This window comes from Leucoraja erinacea, chromosome 6, assembly GCF_028641065.1.
Source record: "Leucoraja erinacea ecotype New England chromosome 6, Leri_hhj_1, whole genome shotgun sequence".
Lineage (NCBI taxonomy): Eukaryota > Metazoa > Chordata > Chondrichthyes > Rajiformes > Rajidae > Leucoraja > Leucoraja erinaceus.
Window position 1 is genome coordinate 10,162,962 of NC_073382.1, and position 26,345 is coordinate 10,189,306.

Genomic DNA, 26,345 nt, shown 5'->3' on the forward strand with positions numbered 1-26,345 from the left:
CATACAAATTAGCCAGAAAAAGCAGCATACCAGAGGACTGGGAGAAATTCAGAGACCAGCAGAGGAGGACAAAGGGCTTAATTAGGAAAGGAAAAATAGATTATGAAAGAAAATTGGCAGGGAACATAAAAACTGACTGCAAAAGTTTTTATAGATATGTGAAAAGAAAGAGATTAGTTAAAACAAATGTAGGTCCCTTGCAGTCAGAAACAGGTGAGTTGATCATGGGGAACAAGGATATGGCGGACCAATTGAATAACTACTTTGGTTCCGTCTTCACTAAGGAAGACATAAATAATCTGCCGGAAATAGCAGGGGACCGCGGGTCAAAGGAGTTGGAGGAATTGAGTGAAATCCAGGTTAGCCGGGAAGTGGTGTTGGGTAAATTGAATAGATTAAAGGCCGATAAATCCCCAGGGCCAGATAGGCTGCATCCCAGAGTACTTAAGGAAGTAGCTCCAGAAATAGTGGATGCATTAGTAATAATCTTTCAAAACTCTTTAGATTCTGGAGTAGTTCCTGAGGATTGGCGCGTAGCAAACGTAACCCCACATTTTAAGAAGGGAGGGAGAGAGAAAACGGGGAATTACAGACCAGTTAGTCTAACATCGGTAGTGGGGCAACTGCTAGAGTCAGTTATTAAAGATGGGATAGCAGCACATTTGGAAAGTGGTGAAATCATTGGACAAAGTCAGCATGGATTTACAAAAGGTAAATCATGTCTGACGAATCTTATAGAATTTTTCGAGGATGTAACTAGTAACGTGGATAGGGGAGAACCAGTGGATGTGGTGTATCTGGACTTCCAGAAGGCTTTCGACAAGGTCCCACATAAGAGATTAGTATACAAACTTAAAGCACACGGCATTGGGTGTTCAGTATTGATGTGGATAGAGAACTGGAAAGCGAATGGTATGTTAGCTTTCATAGCAAAAGGATTTGAGTATAGGAGCAGGCAGGTTCTACTGCAGTTGTACAGGGTCTTGGTGAGACCACACCTGCGTACAGTTTTGGTCTCCAAATCTGAGGAAGGACATTATTGCCATAGAGGGAGTGCAGAGAAGGTTCACCAGACTGATTCCTGGGATGTCAGGACTGTCTTATGAAGAAAGACTGGATAGACTTGGTTTATACTCTCTAGAATTTAGGAGATTGAGAGGGGATCTTATAGAAACTTACAAAATTCTTAAGGGGTTGGACAGGCTAGATGCAGGAAGATTGCTCCCGATGTTGGGGAAGTCCAGGACAAGGGGTCACAGTTTAAGGATAAGGGGGAAATCCTTTAAAACCGAGATGAGAAGAACTTTTTTCACACAGTGGTGAATCTCTGGAACTCTCTGCCAGAGGGTAGACGAGGCCAGTTCATTGGCTATATTTAAGAGGGAGTTAGATGTGGCCCTTGTGGCTAAGAGGATCAGAGGGTATGGTGAGAAGGCAGGTACGGGATACTGAGTTGGATGATCAGCCATGATCATATTGAATGGCGGTGCAGGCTCGAAGGGCCGAATGGCCTACTCCTGCACCTAATTTCTATGTTTCTATGGTTAGTCCGTGACAGATTATTAGTAATATTAACGCCAAGGAACTGGAAGTTCTCAACCAATTCCACTTCAGCACCATTGACGCTGATTGGGGCATGTAATCCACCATGCTTTCTGAAGTCAATAACTAGCTCCTACGTCTTGCTCACATTGAGGGAGAGGTTATTGTCCTGCCACCAGATTCCTAAATTCTCTCTTTGTTTCATCATTGTTCATGATTCGGCCCTCCACAGTGGTTATCATATACAAACATGGAGGTGGAGTTAGGGAAAAGTTGGCCGTTCAGTGGTCGGTGCAAAGGGGGCATGGTTGGGGAATGAGAACACATCCTTGTGGGGCGCCAGTGTTGGGAATTATGGTGGTCTTTTTTTCTCTAAACCAGCATATGCAGTTTCTTGTTTCTCCACCAATCTTCAACTTATCCTGGCTGGTGAAAGGTCACTTCTGAAACTAAATATATATATATATATATATATGTATATACACGTTGCAGAGGATTTCAAATTTCTCTATCTATGGATGGGCATTCCTGACATAAATTACATCTGAGCTTTTAACTTATTCCTAACTTTTTAATTATTCTTAACTTTTCTGCATGGTTATCGGTGGGAATAGGGGTGACTAACGTTACAGCAGTGGGTAAAAGTCAAATTATGATCATGTTGAAAAGCAGAGCAGGGATGAGGGGGCAGAATGGATTATACTTGTTTCTTATGATATTATTCCAAGGCTTTCTTTCCCTCACCACCTCTGTAACACTGATCTCCTGAAGCAGCACCTTCTTTTACTCTATTTTGCTTGCAGCTGCTTACCGAGGCCTCAACCCTGATATCACTGTGCGGTATCAGAAAAATATATAAAGTTATAGATAAAATGATACAAGCTGAAATGTAAAGTTCAGAAAAAACCCCCAAAATAGCTCAAATAAAGTTTCATTTTTTTATTTAACATTTGTACATAATAAATACAAGTTTTAACAGCCAATACACTGCAGGAAACATTGCACATCTGCTTTCTCTGCTTGAAGTACTGACACTATACAATGTATAATGTGGATAGTCGGCCCATGTATAGACAACTAAAATGAACATATAGTTTGACAATTTTAGCACTTCTTAATTTAGAGCAAATATGCAATTTTAAAATAATACTTGAAAAAATATAAAATATGGGCAAACTGGCAAATAATCAATAGGCAAATGAAACAAGAGGGAAAATAATGAAGTATGGATGAATTGGCATCAGCAATAGTCAGATTATAAAAATATGGTCTGTAAACATTAAAGTAAAAAATAACTGCAGAATATGTCAACAAAAGAATTTAATGCTGGGTGCTAACAATATCTAAGTGCAGGTTTAAGAAAATATTTTATTGTTGTACAATTGTTTATTTCAGTTACATTCCTGTTATATTCCTTTACCATTTCAACAATTTTGTGCTTTCCTTGTAAATTTCTCTAAAATTGTCATTTGTTTTTCCTCAGCCTGGCGATGAAACACAAATGTTATATATTACCAAATGAGCTTAAATGTAGGTCTTCACCAGGCTTTGAATTCATCAGTCAAGTTGTATGTAACAAGTGGTTTCTCCATCATGTTACTGAGATGTCAGGATCAACTACTGGCAGGAAAATGCATGTGCTCTGCACTCTGGAATAATGTTGAAAAGCTGTCAGCACAACTCGGGATACTCCTAATAAGCCAAATGGATACAGCGGCACATATTTTGCCACCTTTCTAGATTTAATTTCAACTGCAAGTAGTTGATGCACGGGCAGACACAGCCTTCATTAATTTTAAATGGCAAAGCGGAAGATTTTGTGTGATCCTTTCAAATTTTCATTAAGTGGGGGTTTACAGAATTAACAATGTACATGATTACCAATAATAATAATGATTTCAGTAATGACATGCTATTACTTTGCTCAATCCATACCAATTAGATTTAAGAACAGAGGAATGTCTTAAATTGGTATTTTCTAGACAATTGTACTCTTTGGGGCGTTGTGTGACAGACGTTTTAAAATAACCAGATGATATTTAATCAAAGACCAAAGGAGCGTCAAATCAGACAGGGACAAAGATTAGTTGGAAAATGTAGTTTAATAAACTGCATCAGTCTTCCTCGCAAAATTTACTGGATAATGAAGTGATCATAAAGGTAAGTATTTCCCATTTGGAGCTTTAAATATATGATGTTTCAAAAGTACATAGAAGGAAAAAAAATCAATTCATATTTTGCAATTCTTTCAAAAATCTTTCTGGTAAGGCAGATTGAGAGAGATGAGATTCTCTCCACAAGTTTCCAGCAGTGCTTTCTTTCTTGGCCCACAGGGGATATCTATCCGTGGCAGAATCACACAAAAGCACAAGCTTCACCTGGTGGATTACATTGCTGACAAGATGCAGTACACAGTAGTATTGGTGGATGTAAATATTGTCTCCGATGAAAGAGTAACTTGTTCAATACACATTTTCCAGATTGAGAATTGTTTCATGATGAACTGCTTTTTTGATTGCATTCACAAATGACTTTTAGCCCTCAAATTGATGCATATAAAATCAATGCTCAGTTTAGTTGACTTAGTCAAGCCAATCCTTTGGAGATGCTAATATACAACATAAACATTATTTCTACTTACCGTCTTGTAGCAGACATCCTGATCTTAGTTAGCAAACAATCTGTGAGAGTCATTAAGGTTCAAATGTTCTACACTGGAGTTACACCTATCTTTCTGAAATGTCTTATTTTAACTGGTATGGCACCACGTTTGAGCTGGAAAGGGAAACGGCATGAACCATTGACTTCTTCAAGCCCATCATCGCACTTTGCATCAAGCAGATAGATAGAAGCATGCCATTTCCATTCCCCGTCTTCTCTCAACTTCCCCAGTGTATTCAACACTGAACTCAAAAACGGGGCCCTGGATTTGTTTGGGATTGGGCAAAATGTAAGGGATGAGGGGACATCACACATTTAAACTCTACTTACAATGGCAGCTATGAGCCGATCCCATTAATTATATTTTTCTGAAGTTTTGTCTTTCATACGATAATCAAGACATGATAGAGTTAGAGATATGGTGGATTTCAGTTCAGTATAATATACCTTATGATACTTATTTGGATGCTTACTTCTACATATACACATGTCCCTTAGAATTTGATCCAACTGAAAGAAAAAGAAACAAGAACTAGCAGCTATCCAGGAGATTCTGCAGTAACACGCTGTCAAGTACATTTATTGGTTTAAACAAAGCAAAATGTTTGAATCTTGCTGACCAACAGCTTGATAAGGAGAAATAATGGAGTTATTGGGTTGAAAAAAATCTGAGAACTGCAGAGCAATTCATGATGGGCCGTAAATTAAAATCCTTTGCTGAAATGTTTATTATGGGAAGTTTAAAGTAGCATTAACTAATACTGTAGCATCTTCTGAACACTACAGTTTTGCCTTTTGTTGCAAATCAAGGCATAAAACCACTGGATAAAGATGAAAGACATAAATCCAATTCCATTTTGGAAATGAAAGTGGTCCAAAACCAAATACTGGAACCAAATAGTGCAACTAAATTAAAAAAAACAATTGCTAACCTCAGTTTCTCTTCCAGCAATGTTGGTATACAAGATTGACATGAGCACGTTGGGGGAAGATAAGAGAATTTGAACAATTGGCAGCCATCAGCTTTGAAAACATCTAATAAACTAGATCATACACGAATCTACCCTGCAAAAAATTAATTTTTGAGCTACAATATCTCTGCCATATCATTCAAAATTAGCAATCTTCGTGAAAACGTTTGGTAGTTGTTTCTTTAATATTTCAAGTAGACAGCAAATAAAACCTTTAGCTTCCAGTCCTGTTTTTCCAGTTTTTTTAGCTTTTAGTACATTCAATATAGTAAATCTGAAAGCCCTGGGTTTGGAATAATAGCACTGTGCATGTAATTCAGAAACCCGAAGAATGTTCTGACAGAAGAATTTAAATAGACGTTATTATTTTAACAGCAGAGATAATGCTTCCTATGTTATTACCGATAAACTTTAAACCTGTCAACCTCATTAAAATGCTACAATTTTCAAGTTATATATTTAATGAATACAGCAACCGTCAAAATCTTAATTGCAATATTGAAGCTGGATAACACCACAATATTGCCTCCCTTCCAGACTGATGCTGGAAATAAATAGTTTGCGGAGTACAATGTCACTTTTTTTTAATGCAAGCATGTCATGATTTATGCAATATGTGGACTATAAAAGATGATTTTAAAAAGCTTTTAAAAAAAAAAAAAACTAAGAGGAAAGAAAATGTAACCTCCAGAAAATAAATCCTTCTGCTGGAAGGAAATTCAGATTCAATGTCACTGGCAACATTTTATAAAGTATCCTATTTCAACATGTCCATAATGAACTTCCTTTCTTGTCTAGAATTGTGGCATAAATATTAGTCAAACAATTATGGAAAACTAAGACTCGCGTTAACATAGAGCATTTCTTTGTATTCATTCCCTTATTTGTCTGATTATCTTTCTTTGCACTAGAACTACTGAGAGGAACCAGCCCCCTCTTAAAAGAACATCAGTCCTTACTCAAGTCTATTCCCTCAATTCTAGTCCAATCATGCTACTGCACATGACAGCGGAATACATGTATACAGACTGGATTAATACTAAAGGGAGATTTGTTTTACAAATAGATCATCTGTGTGACTAAATCAACGTGTTAATGAATGTGCACAATAAATGGTCTGAACATTTCCTGTGCCTTTTTAAAAGGAAAAAAAAATCACTTCTATCTCCATTATTCAGCTACAAAATAATGACAAGCAATCGACTGCAAGTTTAACCATTCCTATATCTGGCAATGGTAAAGAAATCAACAGATTTGCACTTGAACAGTACCAGAAAAAACACGCCTTTCTGATACAAAACTGTGCCCTGCACAGCACCATAGGCATATAATTACAGAAGTACCAGACTCTGCTGCATTGGATTCAGATGAAGCAGTGTGCTTTGTATATTTTACATAGTAGATCGAAATAAGGCTGGACCATTGAATGTTGGATTGGCCAACCAATATTCCTCAATTGTACTAGAAAAAAAGGGACAAAAATACTCATGGCCCAATTTAAACAAACAAAGCAGTGGCTATAAAGGCACAAGATATCTGTAAATTAAAGAATTAACATCGACTTTCCTCAAGATCCACACTTCATAAATTCCTTTTAGTTTTTGTCTTCTGCTGCTCCTCGGATTTCATAGTATAAGTACGGCAGAGAATGCAAGGAATCTGAAACCAAAATATTCTGAATAATTCAGTCTCAAATCAGAACACACAAAAGTCATCTATTGGTTACACTAGAGTTATCTCTACTTCCTCTGTCTTTTCTGTTTTTCGACGATGGTGTTGAGTAGGTGGAGGTGGAGCAGCCCGTACCTGCACAAAGAGAATCCCCACTATTAGATCTCAAATGAACATTATATTCTAATATAGACAAATCAGCTCTGAAATATATTGTTCCTCTGTAAATGTGTGATGAGCGTTGCAGATCAGGATTAACCAGAATTCAAACCTTAGATTATACCGAATGATTATAGGAGTGCCATTTCAAATTGATGCTTGTTCTGCAAATGTACACTAATTTCTGTGGGATAAAGACTTTATTTAAGACCCCCGCTTGTTTAAAATTCCACAATGTTAAACTGAAACGTGAAAATAAAAGTACAAATTGACTAATTACATTTATCCACATTGATTCTTAGGATGAAACTCAAATTAAAATTTGTGGCAAACCCTGCTGAAACAAACCTGCATTAGATGAGGAATTTGCGAGTTTGATTTGAAAATCGATGGATAGCAAGGCCTGCTGACACTCACAAACAGGAAGAGTTACTGGAAGTTACGCACAGTTGTGTGCGGCTAAAGACTCCTGGAGGGCACCACATGTGGCTGAAAGCAAACCAGATGATGCCATGTGTGGCTCAAGGCTCTCGGAGGGCACCGCGGCCTACAGCAGAAGCTGCTGAGCCAACGGCGAAACACAATGCCTGTTTTTTTTTTAGATTTTTTATAACCAAAAAGAATTTAATCAATTATTTCCAATAATATTTACAGTATGAAATAAGTCAAACCAAAACCCACCACCATAAAACAAATCAAACAAATGTACCAAATAAACTATTATACAACTATATCACCATTCTTATTGAATGAATTAATAAGTTTATTGGCCAAGTATTCACATACTAGAAATTTGCCTTGGTGCTCCGCCCGCAAGTGACAACATGACATACGGTGACAGTTAGGAATGACACATAAAATATTAATAATAAAACATTATCGATTAAACATGTGAATTAAATAAAATACCAGAGCAAAAGGAGGCTACAGATTTTTGGTTATTGAGTAGAGCTACTACTCGTGGAAAAAAGCTGTTTTTATGTCTGGCTGTGGCAGCTTTCACAGTCCGGAGTCGCCTTCCAGAGGGAAGTGATTCAAACAGTTTGTGGCCAGAGTTTGTGAGAGGGGTCAGAGATGATCTTACCCGCTCGTTTCCTGGCCCTTGGAGTATACAGTTCATAAATGGAGGGATGGTTGCAGCCAATAACCTTCTCAGCTGATCGGACGATTCGCTGCAGCCTCCGAATGCAGTGCTTGGTGGCTGAGCCAAACCAGACCATGATGGAGAAGGTGAGGACAGACTATACAATGGCCGTGTAGGATTGGACCATCATTGCCTGCGGCAGATTGTGCTTCCTCAGCTGCCGCAGGAAGTACATGCTCTGTTGTGCCTTCTAGACTGATGTCGATAGTGGCCCCCCATTTAAGGTCCTTGGAGATGATGGTTCCCAGGAACTTAAAAGACTCCACAGATGTGACTGCGGTGTTGTTGATGGTGAGTGGGGTGAGGGGAGGAGGACCTCTACAATCTACAAGTCTACAATCAATTCCACTGTCTTAAGAGCATTGAGCTCCAGGTTGTTGCGATGGCACTAGGATGACTTCCAACCCCCGTGGTGCCTAGTGGTCCCAGAAATCCCCCAGGGTGCCCATGGACAGCACATAATCCCTCTCCAATACCACCCAGGCACAGGCGTAACCTCGGAAAAGGGGCAGACCTAGCAGCAATCTAACCACGACATCTTTGGCCCTACTCTCTCCCCTACGCTCTGGGTACAATGCCTGGTGGAGTGCGGCCGACCATATGACCTGGCGCACCATGGCCTGCAGGAGGTAGACGCCGAGCCGGCCCATGAGAGGACCATGGCTTGGCACTGGAGCCGCTGCTCTTCGCCCAAACACCAGAGACCGGGGAGGATAGAGCTGGCAATGACGGGACAAGAGCGAAGTTGGTAGGAGAGGAGAGGGAACAGGGGTCCGGCCTATCACACCTTCAAGGTCGGCTGCGGGATGCAGCCCCGGAGAACAAAGGTGGACGGGCGAGCAGCGGACATTGGTTGCTAGTCGTCCAAGGTGATGACTGGAGGCCGGTAGCAGCCTGGGGCTTGCCAGAATCTGGCACCCATCATAACATGGAACATGGACTGGACTTGGAAAACGCCGCCAAAACATGGCACCTCTTGCACGCAGGCTCAGTAGACTATTTCAGTGCAATTGCTAATCGGGGATGGTATAACCATACACTACTGGACTGATTGTAAGAAAATAATCTTACTGTGCATTTGCACTTCGCCAATATGGCAATAAAACACCATTGGGCCATTGTATAGTCTCAAGAGTATGAGCCCGAGTTAAGCCAGGAGGAGGATGAAGTGTGGAGGATATATATAGAAGTATCCCTCTAAAGCTTTAATGCAGCAAGATCCTAAGAACCAACATATAGGACTAACCGGTCGGATTTTTCCAACTGAAGTTTCTGGGGTGCTTCTCTGTTGTGGATTAGTGGATGCATCTGATGTTAGGCTTTCATGATCTGAAAATTAAATACAAATAGTACATGCTGAAGTTACTTCATTACAACCATATATAGAAAGTTCACATTACTTTGGTAGATTTAAAGGACAAAGGATAAAGGACATTTATTGTTACATACACCAATTGATGCAGTGAAATTTGAGTTACCATGCAACACACATAAGATAAACACAATACTTTAGAATTTAACATAAAACATAAAAATCATCCCCCCACAGCGGAATCAACGTTTCCCACTGTGAGGGAAGGCACCAAAGTTCAGTCCTCTTCCTTGGTTCACTCGTGGTCGGGGCCTATTGAGGCCTCTGCAGTCGCCGCTACGGCGGCCCGATGTTTCAGGCCCTCGAACGGAAGAACACTCTCAGCGGCCCGGAGCCTCCAAATCGGCCGCGGCTCCCGAAGTCCACAAGCCGAGCTGGACTGAGATTTAACGCTGGCGACCTCGGTGAGAGATCCCAGGCTCCGCGATGTTAAAGTCAACAGTCGCAGCACTCCGGAGCTCCAACACGACGATTCCCGGTAAGGCATCGCTCGCTCCGCGATGGAATCCAGTGTTGCGCCGCTGCTGAAGCTGAAGCTCTGGCCAGTCTCCGGTAGGAAAGGCGGCGCCAATCCAGGTGGTAGCCTGCGAGGAGGGGTGAAGATGCGGCTCGGAGGATAGACACATCCTCGACCAGGAAGTGACTAAGAAAAACGGTTTCCCCCTCCCCCCACATAAAAAAGACTAAAGACCTCCCAAAAACAAACTTTAAAACAGACTAAAAATAACAAAAAGGATGAGAGGACAGACAGCTGCAGAGGAAAATTTAAACTGATTATCTTCCATTTGTAGTATTTCAGTTCCAGAAATTAAGAATATTGTATTAATAATATGCAGTAAAATGTGCCTGAAATTAAAATGTATCATTATAATATGATGTACATTGAAAGATGCAACATAAGGTTCACAATGATCAACCCTCAATCAGTAGGCAACTTTGAGTAAATAAAGTGTTGTAGAAAGATGCTATAAAGAGACAAACATCCTGCTGGTATCTATCAATGCAACTTCTTGCCCTTACCTGGTGCTGATGGTGATCGAGGGAAACACTGTGACCCTGCCTTGTCTGGGCTGCTGTAAGGGCTGGAAGGGGGCTGGTCATACAGTGGTAATGAAAGACTGGGCTGTGGTCTTGACGATGGCGATACCTAGAAATCAAATTTGAATGAAGAAAATGAGAATGCCTCAATATTTATCAATGGGGGATTCGACTCCAACTTCACAAGGTTTTTCCACAAACTTAACAGGCATAAGTCAACTGTGTATGGGAGCTCTCATCGCTTACTTGGATGGACATGTAGAACCAAGACTCAGGAAGCTTGACATTATCCAGAATAATGCAGCCAGCTTGCATAGAACTCTCTCCACCTCCTAAACATGTTCCCCTGCAACATTAACTCAACTGCAATATGCAATATCTACAAGACACACTGCAGCTACCAGTTTACATTGCAAACCCACAAAGTATGCCACCTGAAAGGACAGGAGTAATGGATGCATGAAAGCAACATTAATTTGCAGCTGTACAAGATGCTATTAAGGCCACATTGGATCCCGACCTAAAATGTCGTCTATCCATATTCTCCAGAGATGGTGTCTGATCCGCTGTTTTACTCTAGCACGTCATGTCTTTTTGTGTACGGGAGTCTAAAACTAGAGGGCATAGATTTAAGTGGAGAGGAGAAAAATATAAAAGGGAAGTGAGGGGCAATCTTTTCACACAGAGGGTAGTGTGTACATGGAACGAGCTGCCGTGGGAAGTGGTAGAGGCAGATAGAATTCTGACATTTAAAAGGCACTTAGACAGTTACATGGGAAAGATTTTGATGGATACAAAACATGAGCAAAAATACTCAATTTGTGTCAATTCCTAAATTCCATCCAATTGTTACAAAGTCCACACCAACAGCCATTCATAAAGTTGCTTCTGCCGCTGAAATCTGATGTCCTATCTTGTCATCAACCTATCTTGAATTTAGTTTCATGTGTTAGGGTTATTATGTGTCCATATTCTACTTATGATACAAAGTCACAAAGATAGGCGTTTCCACACCACAACTTCCATGATCATCATTTAATTAACTAAATAATAAACATGAAATAGTTCAAAAGTCTGCTCACTGCGCATAACTGATTGCCAAAAAAATTGTGGGAGCAAGACATTTTTTGATGTTTTGAGAACAAAACATGTTCAGAATTGTGTACAAAACCTTACATCCACACTTTTAATCACAATACACCATAAAGTAACTAAGAATCAGCTTATAATTCAGTAGAGTCAGCTACGAATGCACGATTAAAGCTTTTAAGTCTTGCATTGTTCCATAAACAAGCTAATTGGCAGGAAGCAAAGTTTTGTGTTATTTCCTTCTATTCTACATTTCTGTAGTTTTTTCGGCCTTAAATCAACAAATCATTATAACTGCTGTGGTTATACCTCAGAGAATTTGCTGCTTACAGTTCAAGATTTTTATCACCTTTAAGTATTAACATGCTAATGTGCACTACAAATTAACTGCCAATTTTAAAAATGTCACACCCATGCTTCTGAACAGATTAGTCATCTGTTGAGAAATACACAAAAAGTAAATAATCACCAAGGAATGTGCCTAAAAATGTGCTCTCATTTGTATAATGCAAATTGAAACAGTTGTTCCTTTAATTTATCAAAGAAATCTGCAGAATAACAAGCGTATGGGCTCTTTAGACCCAAGTTGAGCTATTTTCTACTCTAAACATGAGTTAATATTTTTTTAATAAAAGGAACATGACTATATTAGACATGCAGAAAGCTGTACTCCATAGGTCCTTTCATAATGACACTTCCTCTGGACTCATGAAACTTCAAACAGCAGGAAAATAATGAAATGTTCAAATTGGAGCTTTGGTCAGTAGTTATCCAGCAAGTTACCTCCAAGCAGTTATGATTTCTTAATACAATGGTTCTTCCTGCTGTTTAATATGTTCAAATGTAAGCCGGAATGTATTGTTAGACTGCAGAGCTGCAAAGTGGCAGTGAGCAACATTACAATTTGTTCCGCATACTTCTGGTACACCTTCAGTGCATACACATGAACACTTATGGCAAGGTGGCATCTGGGACACTTTGCCTCACAAATCCAGCCATGTTTTGAAACTTTAAGAACACTTTATCTCATTTAAACTCTCGAGACCGAACTAAAACAAATGCTTCTTTGCAGAAAGAATGTACGCATAACACACTGATGAAACAGAAGCTGCGTCTACAAGGATTCATGCTATTTTGTCTTGAGTGTGAACAATGTAAGCTTAGCAGAAACATAAATGTTCAAAGAATCCATGACTCCATACTGATTCAAAGCATCTATCACATCTGAGTAAAACCTGGAAAATTGCATATAGTCGACTTACTTTTGCTAGAAAGGAAATGATAGGTAACTTAAAACTGATGCATCCAAAGTTACAATCACTAGAAATGATAATCATTAAGATGAGGTTCCTTGTTCTCCACTTGTATAGAGGCTTTCCCCATGTGTAATCACCAAATATTATGTCATTTAGAATTTTGCTGAAAGACATTGCATACCGCTACTAAACTCTTACATACCTGTGCATCTCCAACCCATTGAGCGTCACCATTCTCAGATCCTGCCAGTTCTTCTACTAGTACGGAAGGAAAGACACCAATGCGGCTATTAAATTCACCTTCCCAGAAGCCATCATCCTCTTGATTTTCTTTGTTTAGTATTCTAATGATAGCTCCTTCAGGAAACGAAAGTTCGTCTGCTGTCTGCCCTTCATAATCGTAAAGTGCCTTCACAAAACAAACTGAATTGGAAACAAGTACTTTTTTAATACCAAGAACTTTATGGAAGCTAAATCAAAATTAATATAACTGCTACTTTCTATTTAAAGTAACCCAAAACCAAGGGAGCAGTAATTGACAGACATGCTGGAACAAACTGTTTCTTTTTTATTTAGGTTTGCAGATTTCACCACTGGAAAGCATTGTAAATATTATAGGAAAAGATAAAGACATTAATAGTTCTTCAATCACATCTATTTGTTCTGTTGCTACATCTCTACTTTTCCTTTTGTCACATATACAACTTTACAGTAATTTCCTTCTTCAACCCAGGAACAGTCAGGCAAATGAAGCATCCTTCATGCAATCGGTGAAAACAAGCACAGATGTTCCATAAAACATGTTTGATTAATAGATCTGTGCCAGAATGAGCAAAATTACTAACTGTTATCTGAGTTGGCATTATACCACTACTTTCTAGATTTTAAAAAATGTATGCAAATGGAACCTCATTATCTGCTGCCCAAAAGTTACAAAAAATTGTTCACATGATTGGTAGAGCAGGATCTTAAGTTACTTTGAAAGGATATACATTAGAGTCACGCATTAAATTGCAATTAAAAACAAAAGACACCTATCATTTTTTTTGTTAATATCTTCTTTAATTAGTCAAATATTATATGAAAGTATAACAGCTAAATGGAATACTCTATCAACTACTTGAAAGCAAAAATACTGTAAAATGTTGGAAATAAGAATTAAAAACAAAGTTCTGGAATGCTCAGCAGGACAGGTAGAATTGGTGCAGATTGAAAGAGAGTTAAAATTTCAAGTCAATGACCCTTCAACAGATGTTACTGGATCTGCTGGGTATGTTCAGCACTTTGTTTTTTAACTCTGTAACTTACGACTATGTCACTCATTTTCTAAGGAGGATGAAAATTAAAAAGAAAATTACCGCTGGAATCTCCATTAATGCCACCAGTAACCAACTCAGGCTCTGTAGAATTGCTGGACGAATGAGATCGTGCATCCAAGGAACCCAGTGTTTGGAGCATACCGATTAAACTATTGGAGGTTGGAAACCGTAGGTACTTCTCCGGTACATATCCTACTTGTGCGGCCTTATTCCTTGCCTTCAAATAAAAGATAGCATGAATAAGTGAGTGGGAAGATATTCTATTACATACCATGCTCCAGCTCATCAAATTGTACTGATAAGTTCTGATCCACATTTAAAGTTTGAAACATAAATTAACTCCAAAAATCAGTTATCTCCCTTCATTATGTTGTTTCAAGGTATATAGTTACGTTTCAACAAGATTCATAAATTACATGCTCTGATTATACATTAAATTAATCTCAATGGCTTCATTGAACTAATCTTCAATAGAAAAGAATGCTTTACAATGAAAAAAATACTGTAGAAAAAGAACTGCTACACAAATGCCATTTGTTAAAAATACAAGTAATGAAAATAAAGCTTGTAATGAAAAAAATCCAAGATTTTTTTAATATATTGAAAGGTATATAATTCAAATGCCACTAACATAGTCAGTATTCATTACCTTGAAATAGTATCTTCACCAAAACACAAGCTATAACATCAAGTTACTCTTACAATTATGCAGCTAAAGGACAAATGAAAATTTGCAGCACTTAAAATGCTGGTATTTGTATGGCATCCTTCACAAACTACATCTCAATGTATTTTAGAGATGTGCACTTGTGCCTTGGGATGGGAGGCATCCAAGACAGAAGCCTTGCCAATGAACACTAAGTGTACATGCAACATACACATGGCAAGTATACCCAAGGTGGTTAAAGTGAAGCTCCAGAGGCAATGGTACTTAAATTCCTTCCTAGCCTGCATTTAAACCCATTAAAAAAAAATTAAAAATGCATCACAAACCTTCACCCAGTCTTCCATGTCTCCATCTTCAATTACTTCCAAGAGTTCATGTTCTTCAATGGTAAGCTCATCAGGCTGGTTAGCCTAAAGTACAACAAAAAGAGAATTATGAAAATAGTAGATAGACATAAAAAGCTGGAGTAACTCAGCGGGTCAGGCAGCATCTCTGGAGAGAAGGAATGGGTGACGTTTCAGGTCGAGACCCTTCTTCAGACTTCGGTTTAAGTCAGCATCTGCAGTTCCTTCCTACACCTTATGCAAATAGTAGGTAGACAGAAAATGCTGGAGTAACTCAGCGGGTGAGGCAGCATCTCTGGAGAGAAGGAACGGGTGCCGTTTCGAGTCGAGACCTTTCTTCAGACTGATGTCAGGGGAGGGGGAGGGATAAAGATAGCATGTAGTCGGAGACAGTAAGACTAGTGGGAGAACTGGGAAGAGGAAAGGGATGGAGAGAGAAAGCAAGGGCTATCTGAAGTTAGAGAAGTCAATGTTCATACTGCTGGGGTATAAACCAGCCAAGCAAAATATGAGGCACTGTTCCTCCAATTTGCATTGGGCCTCACTCTGACAATGGAGGAGGCCCAGGACAGAAAGATCAGATTGGGAATGGGAGGAGGGGTTGAAGTGCTGAGCCACCGGGAAATCGGGCAGGTTAAGATGGACTGAGTGGAGGTGTTCAGTGAAATGATCGCCGAGTCTGCGCTTGGTCTCGCCGAAGTAGAGATGTTGACACCTGGAACAGCGGATACAGCAGATGAGGTCGGAGAAGGTGCAATATTAAATGGTTTTACGGCAATTACTAATTTTCTTTAACTTGGCTGCTATGTAATGTAATGTTCATTGCATTTTAAGCATTTTTCTGAAGGATGAAGATACAGTTCCAAAAATGTGATTTCAGTAAAACGTGGACTGTTAATCTAGGAATTTGAGGAATGTTTATTCACTCATGGTTAGTTGCTGACTGGAACAACGTGCAACAATCTGCCTCACCCAATTAAATGCAAGAACATTTCTTATATTCATTTTATAACTGAAATGGTATATGGATTCAGATCAACTCATTCTTTACCAACTTCAGCTCAAAGATTGACAAGACAAAAATGAAATGAATTAATTTTTTACAATCAAAATGAATTTGAAATAATTAACATCATAGATTAGATGAGCAGATATTTACATCACAATCTTACAGAAAGCATGAAATGGTACTGTTTCACAGCATTGCTGAAGTAAAAATGGGGCTTGTATGAAACAGGTTTATGAGTCCGGTTGATCGTTTCAGGAATTTATTTTTAAGCGCTAGCGCTGCGCAAAGTTGCTTTCAACCATGAAGTGGTGAAAATAGTGCAAACAAGTAACAGGACTAAAATTATTTAGGTGTTTTCCGCATGGTCTGTACAAACAAAATGCATAATATCTGAACATTTACTGCAGTAATGGGAATACTGAAAGCTATATGGTCAATGTGATCTTTAATTATTGTTGACACCTGCTACAAAAGAGGGATAAAGTAAATGAGAAATTTGTCCAAAAGGTAATTATACATTCTAAAGAATCTTTAGATCGAAACAAAAAACAGGAGGCTTTCTATGGTGCATTTGTAAACATTACTAAAGAATCATTGGCATTTCATCAGTCCTCCGAGAAAGTAGATGCATTGGTGTACTTTCTTGGCTGTATTGTCATTCTGGTTGGATCAGGCCAAATTGTTGGTGATAATTACACCTAGGAACTTGAAGCTTTAGACCATCTCCATTTCAGCACCACTGATGCAGGCTGGCAATGTACTCCACCCTTCCTGGTCGATGAACAATTCCGTCGCTTTGCTGACAATGAGGGGAAGGTCGTTGTCTTAACAACTTAAGAGGTGTAACTTAAACAATTTTCTCTTGCCTGATGTAGGAAAATTACCTTGAATCTACTGGCAACCACTGCTATATAAAGGAAACATCAAAATCACTTTTTAAACAATTCTTTGTATCATCTTTCCAATCTACTAACCTTGTATGAATAGAGCACTGTGCAAGTAAGAGGATACATTCGCAATGTCCCAGATGGACTTGAACCGCTGTCGTCAAATACATCCATATTGTCCTCAAGTTCCTCACCATCATCCTTTTCAAGATCCAGACTTCCCTGCACGAGGAATTAAAAATAGCAATTATGAATGACCGGCCAGGCCAATGCAAGACTGACGTAATAAAAGGTGCTTGAAATAGCTTAGTATTCACATAGAAACTTAAACCGGTTACCTGATCTATTGAACTGGGGTTCACTATTGATTTTGATCTCACTTTGATTTTAAATTATTTTTGCACCCTTACCATCCTCGTATCTACTTTATTTTTTCAATATTTGTTTTCAATATCTTTTATGGATAAAAGGGATGCAAGTGATGATTTTAAATCATCTGGTACCTTTTCTAATCAAGCAAGAATTAAACAAAAATAATGGTAAAATTGCCGACAGTGTGCACTCAATCCTGTTAAAGCCCTTAATTTTTCTTGAAACAAGTTCCAGACCAATCATATTTGCGTTTTTAAAAGTAGTACAAGTGATTCCCTTTCACAGCTACAAGAGCACTTCAATATCTGACCTTTCTTCTGCCAAGTTCCCGATCAAGGCAACCAGCAAAAGATTGGAGCAAAACCATGTTAATAGAACAGTTACAAAAGGACGAGAGCAGCTATGGAGGTGGCATTGAAGTGGAGAGAATGGACTGAAAGAGCCAGATACAACTCAATGATTTCTAAATGAGACTTTACATTGAGAAAAAAAACTGTCTTGCCTCGGACACTATTCATATTTGAAGTCTTAACTGGCAATTTTATCTCGTACTAACAACAAAATAACTGGTACATTAATTCGTGTTGCACCTGAAATCTTATGTACAAATTAGTTTGCACTTTTGCTACACAAGTGTTTAATTGATTAATTTCTAACTATTTCGAAATGCCCTGAGATTGTGGAAGTTATTTTGAATGAAAATGAGTTTATATTCTATTACAAAAGAAAGCTTAGTTGTTTCTATAGCTATGCTATTGATGATGCACATCAACACTCTCCATAGCTAGCTTTGGAAATCAATGTACATTTATTGATAGAACTTGTCACAAAAGACTACACGCTATAACAATTTTCAAACTGTACTTTGCACAATAAATTTTAAATCTATATTGGAGATGAAATAACACATTCAACATGTGGGACCTTTAATGGCAAGTGTATAACTGAAAATGATGTTTAAGGTGGAACTCTTTATACAAGTTATTTCTGATCAATTATGGCAGCTTAGGCCAACTCTTCCACACAGCATTCAATAAAACAGACAGGGAAACATCAGTATATGTATGTTTCCAGATTATGATAGATGGAGAACTACAAACACAAGAAATAGAAGCAGATGTGGGCCATTCTGGCACCATGTTCACCTTCTGCCCTTCAATAACATCACAGCTGATCATTTATCAGTGCCATTTATAAACCTTTTGGGCTGGGACCCTTCTGAAGAATCCAGCATTGCAATTCCTTGCATCGTCATAGAAGCCTTGTTGATTTGCTGTAATGGTCATAAAGAAAAATACTGCTGAGAGTAGGAGAAATGGTCACAGTGAGCTGCTTTGTCCTCAGGTTTCTTGTCTACTATTGAAGCTGTACCTATCTTGGCAAGTGGAGAACCTTCAATAATATTTCTGACATGTTTGGCAAGCTGTGAGGAGTCAGGTGTCCTGATGCAGGGTCTCACCATGAAGCATCACCATGATTGAGTTCGCTGAGTGGGCCGCCTGAGGCCCTGAAGCAGACTGGGGCTCCATTAGATTGGGTGCTGCTTCAAGTGGCTGAGCGCACGGAATGGACACGGCCTGCAATGGCAAGGAGCTGCAGTAGAGGGCAACGACACATCACCTGGCCAGGACGATTCCTGCAACTCTGACACAGTGCCTCCACCAGGATAACAGGCCTCAATGGCCAAGTTAAGAATCTACCATATTTTTTTAATTTTCAGACTTGAAGTGTACAGAATGGTGCCTAAAATGTGGCAACTCGCGTACAGACTCAATGTGGCCTACTATCTTACACTTTTGTACTTGGTATGATTGTGTAAGATTATTATTGAACTACATTGAACCTTATCTGCACTAACCTCATATTCATCCAGTCCCTTCTGCTTGAATACACCTGGTGACCAAGCCTCCCTAATACCCTGTGGTAAAGAAATCTAGAAAAACATTTCTTCTCATCTCTTTCAAATGGTCAAACCCTTACTTTGAGCCTGAGATGCCCGGTTCAACACATCCTGGCCAGAGGAAACATTAACTGTACATCAAGTATTTTGTAAACTATACTAACATGACCAGTTTGCATATCTTGTACAATGTTCACTACAAGAACATTTTAGATCACATAGCAGACTTTGTGTAATTTATAGCATTGGGATTTTTTTTTTTTTAAATGGCCTAATTTAACATAAGAAGAAATATCCGATGACCATGCAGAAAGGATTCCCCATTTCCTGGGATTGCAGTCGGAAAGTACGAACTAAGTGGAAAATTCACTGAAATGATTTCTACTACAAGCAGCAAAATCCTTCAAAATAAAACATTCTCCCAAATCAGTTAATATTAAACCAATATAGTTCAGGTCAAGGTCCTGTCAGCTGTTTAAATTTTAACTAGATAGCCTTTTGTTTATGCATTATTGACTTGGACAAAGGCAGCACAAACATCCGAGCCAAAAGATAATGGATTCAAGTCCCACTGCAGAGACGAGTGCAGAAATCACACGTCAGAATAGTACTGAAAGTGTTGTGCTTCAAGATGCCGTGTTTCATGTCCAGGGCCCCAACCTCTCTCTGGTGGGTACAAAGAAAGACCCTACTTCACAGAAGAATTAGGACATTATTCCATCTGTCTCATTCAATAAACATTACTCGACAAAAAAAAGATCCTAGTCACTATCACTTTGCTTTATGGAATCTTGCAGTGTGCCACCTTATTGTATTTAATCCAATTTTGTGACTGCACTTCAAAAGTATTACTTTCGTTTGGTGTAGCTTTGGGCTAATCAGTAAATTAGGGGTGGTGTCCAAATCCAAATGCTGGTCTTCATTCAAGAAGGAATTACGTTAGTGGTAAACATTAATTCACTGGTACAGTCCGCACCAGCACAATAAATTACATGAATAATCCACAGAGCTGCCATGCAAGGAGAATATGATAGAGGAGCTCACTCATCTATTATTCATGTGCTTCAATAGCACTGTAATCTCTATCTTGACTCTTCTACTAAATTAGAATTGTACTGCAATTGAATGCAAGGGGGAAAAAAATAAATTCTGTGAGGTTTATTTTTATCAACTAACTTTCCATTCCAGGAGCGAAGTTTCATCTATATAACCTCCTATTGAAACCTTTTGTCAGGCATTCCTTACTAAAATTCCGATCTAATATTAGCAATATGTTTTTTATATTTCAAGGAAATAGATTATATTGTATCTTATGTTGGATTAAATCTAGGAAACAAATGACACCTCCACACATTTACAATGCCTGAGCCAGTAATAAATTCATAATAATTTTATGATGCATATACATTTGAATGAATGAGCACTTTTTTTAAAATTGGAAGATATTTACAAACATATAAAGGCAAAACAATATCAATCAAATTGATTTTTAATCGTATATAAATACGACTACATTTGTTATTTGTAAACCCCAAATGCTATGGGACATGTTTTTAATGAAACAATAATTGAGAAGTCGCACTGGACAAGGATTGGGGTATATTTAAAAAAAGTTGACTGTCACAGCTATTTTACCAAAAGAGAACATCAAATTGGGGTATTCAAAATCTGGCTCTAGATGCTGACTTTGACTTGATTCCCACTCATTCTCCAACTAAACTTGAAAATCACTTTTAGCAATCAACTCTGGAAACAGAAAAGCATATTTCAGATGCCGAGTTTGGCATTATCTGCAAATCTGGTACCTTTACCATGTTTATGAATCTAAATTACCCGAAACACCTTCTACCATACTGAAGTATTTCTATTACATTAAGATTTAAAAACTCACCACTTGAAAATATCAAAAGTTAGAAAGCACAGAAAGATAACCCAATAGCAAATCAATAAAATATGTGTGCCCTATTGAAGACATGTTACCAGATACAATGTTCACTTTCCATTCACATATCAACATAGAAACTAGAAATTAGGTGCAGATAGGCCATTCGGCCCTTCGAGCCTGCACCGCCATTCAATATGATCATGGCTGATCATCCAACTCAGTATCCCGTACCTGCCTTCTCTCCATACCCGTAAAACCCCTTAGCCACAGGGCCACATCTAACTCCCTCTTAAATATAGCCAATGAACTGGCCTCAACTATTCCAGAGAGTTCCAGAGATGGGTGGTCTCTGTGTGAAAAAAAGTCTCATCTCGGTTTTAAAGATTTCCCCCTTATCCTTTGTGACCCCTTGTCCTGGACTTCCCCAATGAAAATCTTCTGCATCTAGCCTGTCCAACCCCTTAAGAATTTTGTAAGTTTCTATAAGATCCCCCCTCAATCTTCTAAATTCTAGATCAGTGAACCAAGTCTATCCAGTCTTTCTTCATAAGACAGTCCTGACATGAATCAGTCTGGTGAACCGTCTCTGCACTCCCTCTATGGCAATAATGTCCTTCCTCAGATTTGGAGACCAAAACTGTACGCAATACTCCAGGTGTGGTCTCACCAAGACCCTGTACAACTGCAGTAGAACCTCCCTGCTCCTATACTCAAATCCTTTTGCAATGAAAGCTAACATACCATTCGCTATATCAAACACTTCATAACGTTAGATAGTCAAAATTTTGTCACACTTTAATTATGGCAATTCTTATCTCCATTTAACAACTTTACGCAAAAAAACTGAACATTTAATAAAGTAGATATGTTGATGGTCAAATTCCATCTGCCAATGGGTGGTGCTGTGGTCAAGTCAAGTCAAGAGTTTATGTCCCAGATAGGACAATGAAATTCTTGCATTGCTGCAGCACAACAGGATATTGTAATTATGAATACAGATCAGATCAGTGAGTCCATATACCATAGAATATATATATATACACACACATCAATAAACAGATAAAGTGCAATAGGCTGTTAAAGTTCAGAGTTTGTTTGAAGTTGTGTTTACTAGTCTGATGGCTGTGGGGAAGAAACTGCTCCTGAACCTGAATGTTGCAGATTTCAGGCTCCTGTACCTTCTACCTGATGGCAGAGGAGAGATGAGTGTGTGGCCAGGATGGTGTGGGTCCTTGATGATGCTGGCAGCCTTTTTGAGGCAGCGACTGCGATAGATCCCCACAATGGTAGGGAGGTCAGAGCCGAAGATGAACTGGGCAGTGGTTACAACCTTTTGCAGCCTTTTCTGCTCCTGGACGCTCAGGTTGTCGTACCAAGCCACGATGCAACCGGTCAGCATGCTCTCTACTGTGCACCTGTAGAAGTTCAAGCGAGTCCTCCTTGACATACCGACTAAGAATTTGAAGTTCTTGACCATTTCCATCATCAACCCGTTGATATAAATGGGACTGTGGGTCCACAATCAGTTCCTTGGTTTTGCTGGTGTTGCGAGCCAGGTTATTGTGCTGGCACCATTTGGTCAATCGATCAATCTCACTTCTATACTCTGACACGTCCCCATCAGTGATATGTCCCACAACAGTGGTGTCGTCGGCGAATTTGATGATTGAATTCGCACTATGTCCGGCAACACAGTCATGAGTGTAGAGTGAGTACTGCAGGGGGCTGAGCACGCAGCCTTGAGGTGCTCCCGTGCTGAATGTTTTCGAGGATGACACATTTCCACCAATACGGACAGACTGAGGTCTGTGAATGAGGAAGTCGAGGATCCAATTGCAGAGGGATGCGCAGAGACCCAGATCTGAGAGCTTGGTAACCAGCTTGGAGGGTATGATGGTATTAAATGCCGAGCTGTAGTGGAAACCACTCAGCCCACATGTTTACTCATGAAACTTTAAACATATTCAGCAGATCAGACAGGACCCATGGAGAGAGAAGAGATGACATTTCAGTTCAACCTGAAAGATTAACTCAATTTCTCTCTCCACAGATGCTGCCTGATATGGATCAGTAAAACAATCAACAAAGTTCCGCATAGTAGGCTGCTCTAGAAGGTTAGATCACATGGGATGCAAGGAGAGATAGCTGAAAGGATAGACAATTGGCCATGGAAGGAAGCAGAGGGTGATGGTGGAAGGTTGCTTCTCGGACTGTTGGTATGTGACTATTGGTGTGTCTCAGGTTTGGTGCCGGGCCCGTTACAGTTGGTCATCTACATCAATGATTTGGACGAGAACATACATGGCAAGATTAGCAAATTTGCTGATGATACAAAAGTGGGTGATTGCAGATAGTGAAGATGATTGTGTAAAATTGCTAGGTGGGCTGAGGAATGGTTAATGGCATTTAATACAGAGAAATGTGAGGTGTTGCAGTTTGGGAAGTTTAACATGGGCAGGATCTACACAGTGAACGACAGGGCTCTGGGGAGTGTAATAGAGCAGAAGGATCTAGGAGTGCAGGTGCATGGTTCCTTGAAGGTGGAGTTGCAGGTAGATAAGGTGGTCAAAAAGGCTTTTGGTACATTTGGCCTTCATCAGTCAGGGTATTGAGTATAGAAGTTGGGAGGTCATGTTACAATTGTATAAGACGTTGGTGAGACGGCATTTAGAGTATTCTGTTCACCATATTATACGAAAGATGTTGTCAAGTTAGAAAGGGTACAGAGAAGATTTATGAGGATGTTGCCAAGACTAGAGGGTCTGAGCTATAGGGGGAAGTTGAGTTAGCTGGGACTATTCCCTGGAGCGCAAGAGAATTGCAGCGTAGGAGGATGAGGGGTGATCTTTAGAGCTGTATAAAATCATGAGGGGAATAGATCGTGTAGATGCACAGAATCTCTTGCCCAGAGCAAGTGAATCGACGACCAGGGCACATAGGTTTAAGGTGAAAAGATTTAATAGGAATCTGAGGGGTAATCTTTTCAAACAAAGGGTGGAGGGTGTATGGAACAAGCTGCCAGAGGAGGTAGTTGAGGCTGGGACTCTTCCAACATTTAAATTACATGGTACAGGTACATGGATGGGACAAGATTGGAGGGATATGGACCAAACGCAGGCAGGTGGAACTAGTGTAGCTGGTACATGTTGGCTGGTGTGGACAAGCTGGGCGGAAGTGCCCATTTCCACACTGCGTCACTATGATTCGATGATAAATGGTTAGAAATTATTAGCGTTTAAACATTTAGTATTAGGTAATGAAGCGCCGTACATACTTAAAAAAAATTAAACAATTTTCCTTATTGACAATTAGATTCAAACTTCAGATCAGCAGCCTATAACTGAAAATGCCTGGAAAGATTTTTTTTTTGGGTGGGTGTAATGCCAATGTTTGGTTCCTCAACTGCATTAGATGCAGATGCTTCCAATTTTTGAGTCATGATTTTGCTCCCAAAACCAGTGGATCCCAGCAACAGTTAGATTCTTAATGAGCCTCAATTCTCAACTTTTCATAGAAACATGGAAAATAGGTGCAGGAGTAGGCCATTCGGCCTTTCGAGCCAGCACCGCCATTTAATATGATCATGGCTGATCATCCAAAATCAATACCCCGTTCCTGCTGTCTCCCCATATCACCTTGATTCCATTAGCCCCAAGAGCTAGAGGGACAGACAGTCTAATGAAGGGTCAAGACCCAAAATTTCACCTATTTCTTTGCTTCAGCCATGATCATATTGAATGGTGGTGCAGGCTCGAAGGGCCGAATGGCCTACTCCTGCACCTATTTCTATGTTTCCATGTTTCATAGATGCTGCCTCACCCGCTGCGTTTCTCCAGCATTTTTGTCCACCTTCGATTTTTCCAGCATCTGCAGTTCTTTCTTAAATATATATATCTATACACTTATTAAAAGTCTTATCATGTATGTGCATGTGTGCATGTATGCGTGTGTATATGTGTCATTCTACCTTTGTAAAAACGGCACGCGCTAGCACAGAAACATTCAGATTATTAATCACATTAAACCCGTCGACAAAATAAACTGCTTCACTTCACATTTCATGCTATATTTCGCAAGTTATAGCGTTTTGAAAATAGCTAAAACTAAGTTTTTAAACGGCAAACGTCCTTCAACCCGCTTCGAGTGACATCACGAGGGGGGGCGGCCACCAAGGGGGAGTGGGCGGTCACCAGCTTCCAGTGACGTCAGGGGGGCCGCATTTAAATTTACGTTCTGCTTTTCCGACCCGGGCTTCTACACATGACGCTCCGGCTGGGGTTTTACGCGGCCATCAAGGAGGCATCGAGACCGCGGTGAGGCCTCGCGACGATGTGGCCACTAGGGAGGTGAGGAGGGAGAGTGTGGGGATTGGGGGAGAGGAGGGGATAGGGAGGGTAGTTGCCACGTCTACACTCCCTCTCTACACTCCCTCTCCCTCTCTACCCCTCCCTATCTCTCTCTACCCCCTCCCTATCTGCCCCTCTCCCTCTCTCTCTACTCCCCTCCCCTCTGCATCCCTCTCTACTCCCCTCCCCCTCACTCTCTACCACCCCTCCCTCTCTAGCGATTGAAGAGGGAGGGTAAATAAGACGAGGAGTGAGTACTGGGGGATGAGGAGAAATGAGCTGCACCTGCGTAGTTGGGGGCTCTGCATGAGTGGTGGAATATTGCGTTAGGAGAACGGGTTGTGTTGGGGGAACGGGTGAATGGTGGAATGTTGTGTTGGGGGAGCAGACCCAACGGTTCTGCACTTGGTCTAGTTTCCTATAATATCAAGTTTCAATTTAATAGTCATTCCAGAAAAAGTAGCAGTGGCACTAGTGCATTCTAAGTTCCCCATTGGGAGTTCTGTTGGGAAATCCATACTTGTGACAGACAGGATTTAAAAATAAACGTAAAAACCTCTAATATTTGAACCTCTTGGTTTGCTGCTTGCAGTTAATACTACAGCTGTACATTTTGTGAAAGCTCCGCTCTTTCAATGTCTGCAGTAAGATGCTGCAGATGTTCTACCCATCGATGGAAGCCATTACCATCTTCTTTGCTGTCGTGTGATTGA

The 26,345-nt window shown here is 39.8% G+C and overlaps 1 protein-coding gene across 6 annotated transcripts in view; it reads right to left on the reverse strand.

The window, feature by feature from the left end:
• Window positions 1-2,458: 2,458 nt before the first annotated feature.
• LOC129697886 (F-BAR and double SH3 domains protein 2-like) overlaps window positions 2,459-26,345 on the reverse strand; it is a 213,732-nt gene continuing 189,845 nt past the window's right edge. For all 6 annotated transcript variants that reach the window (XM_055636596.1, XM_055636593.1, XM_055636595.1 and 3 more), the window contains 7 exons: window positions 17,217-17,351; window positions 15,216-15,299; window positions 14,262-14,439; window positions 13,106-13,326; window positions 10,541-10,667; window positions 9,395-9,477; window positions 2,459-6,980 (listed from right to left, as the gene is read on the reverse strand). In XM_055636596.1, coding sequence (XP_055492571.1) covers window positions 6,897-6,980; window positions 9,395-9,477; window positions 10,541-10,667; window positions 13,106-13,326; window positions 14,262-14,439; window positions 15,216-15,299; window positions 17,217-17,351 — 912 coding nt within the window. In that variant the 3' untranslated portion in view covers window positions 2,459-6,896. The remainder of the gene's footprint in view (window positions 6,981-9,394; window positions 9,478-10,540; window positions 10,668-13,105; window positions 13,327-14,261; window positions 14,440-15,215; window positions 15,300-17,216; window positions 17,352-26,345) is intronic.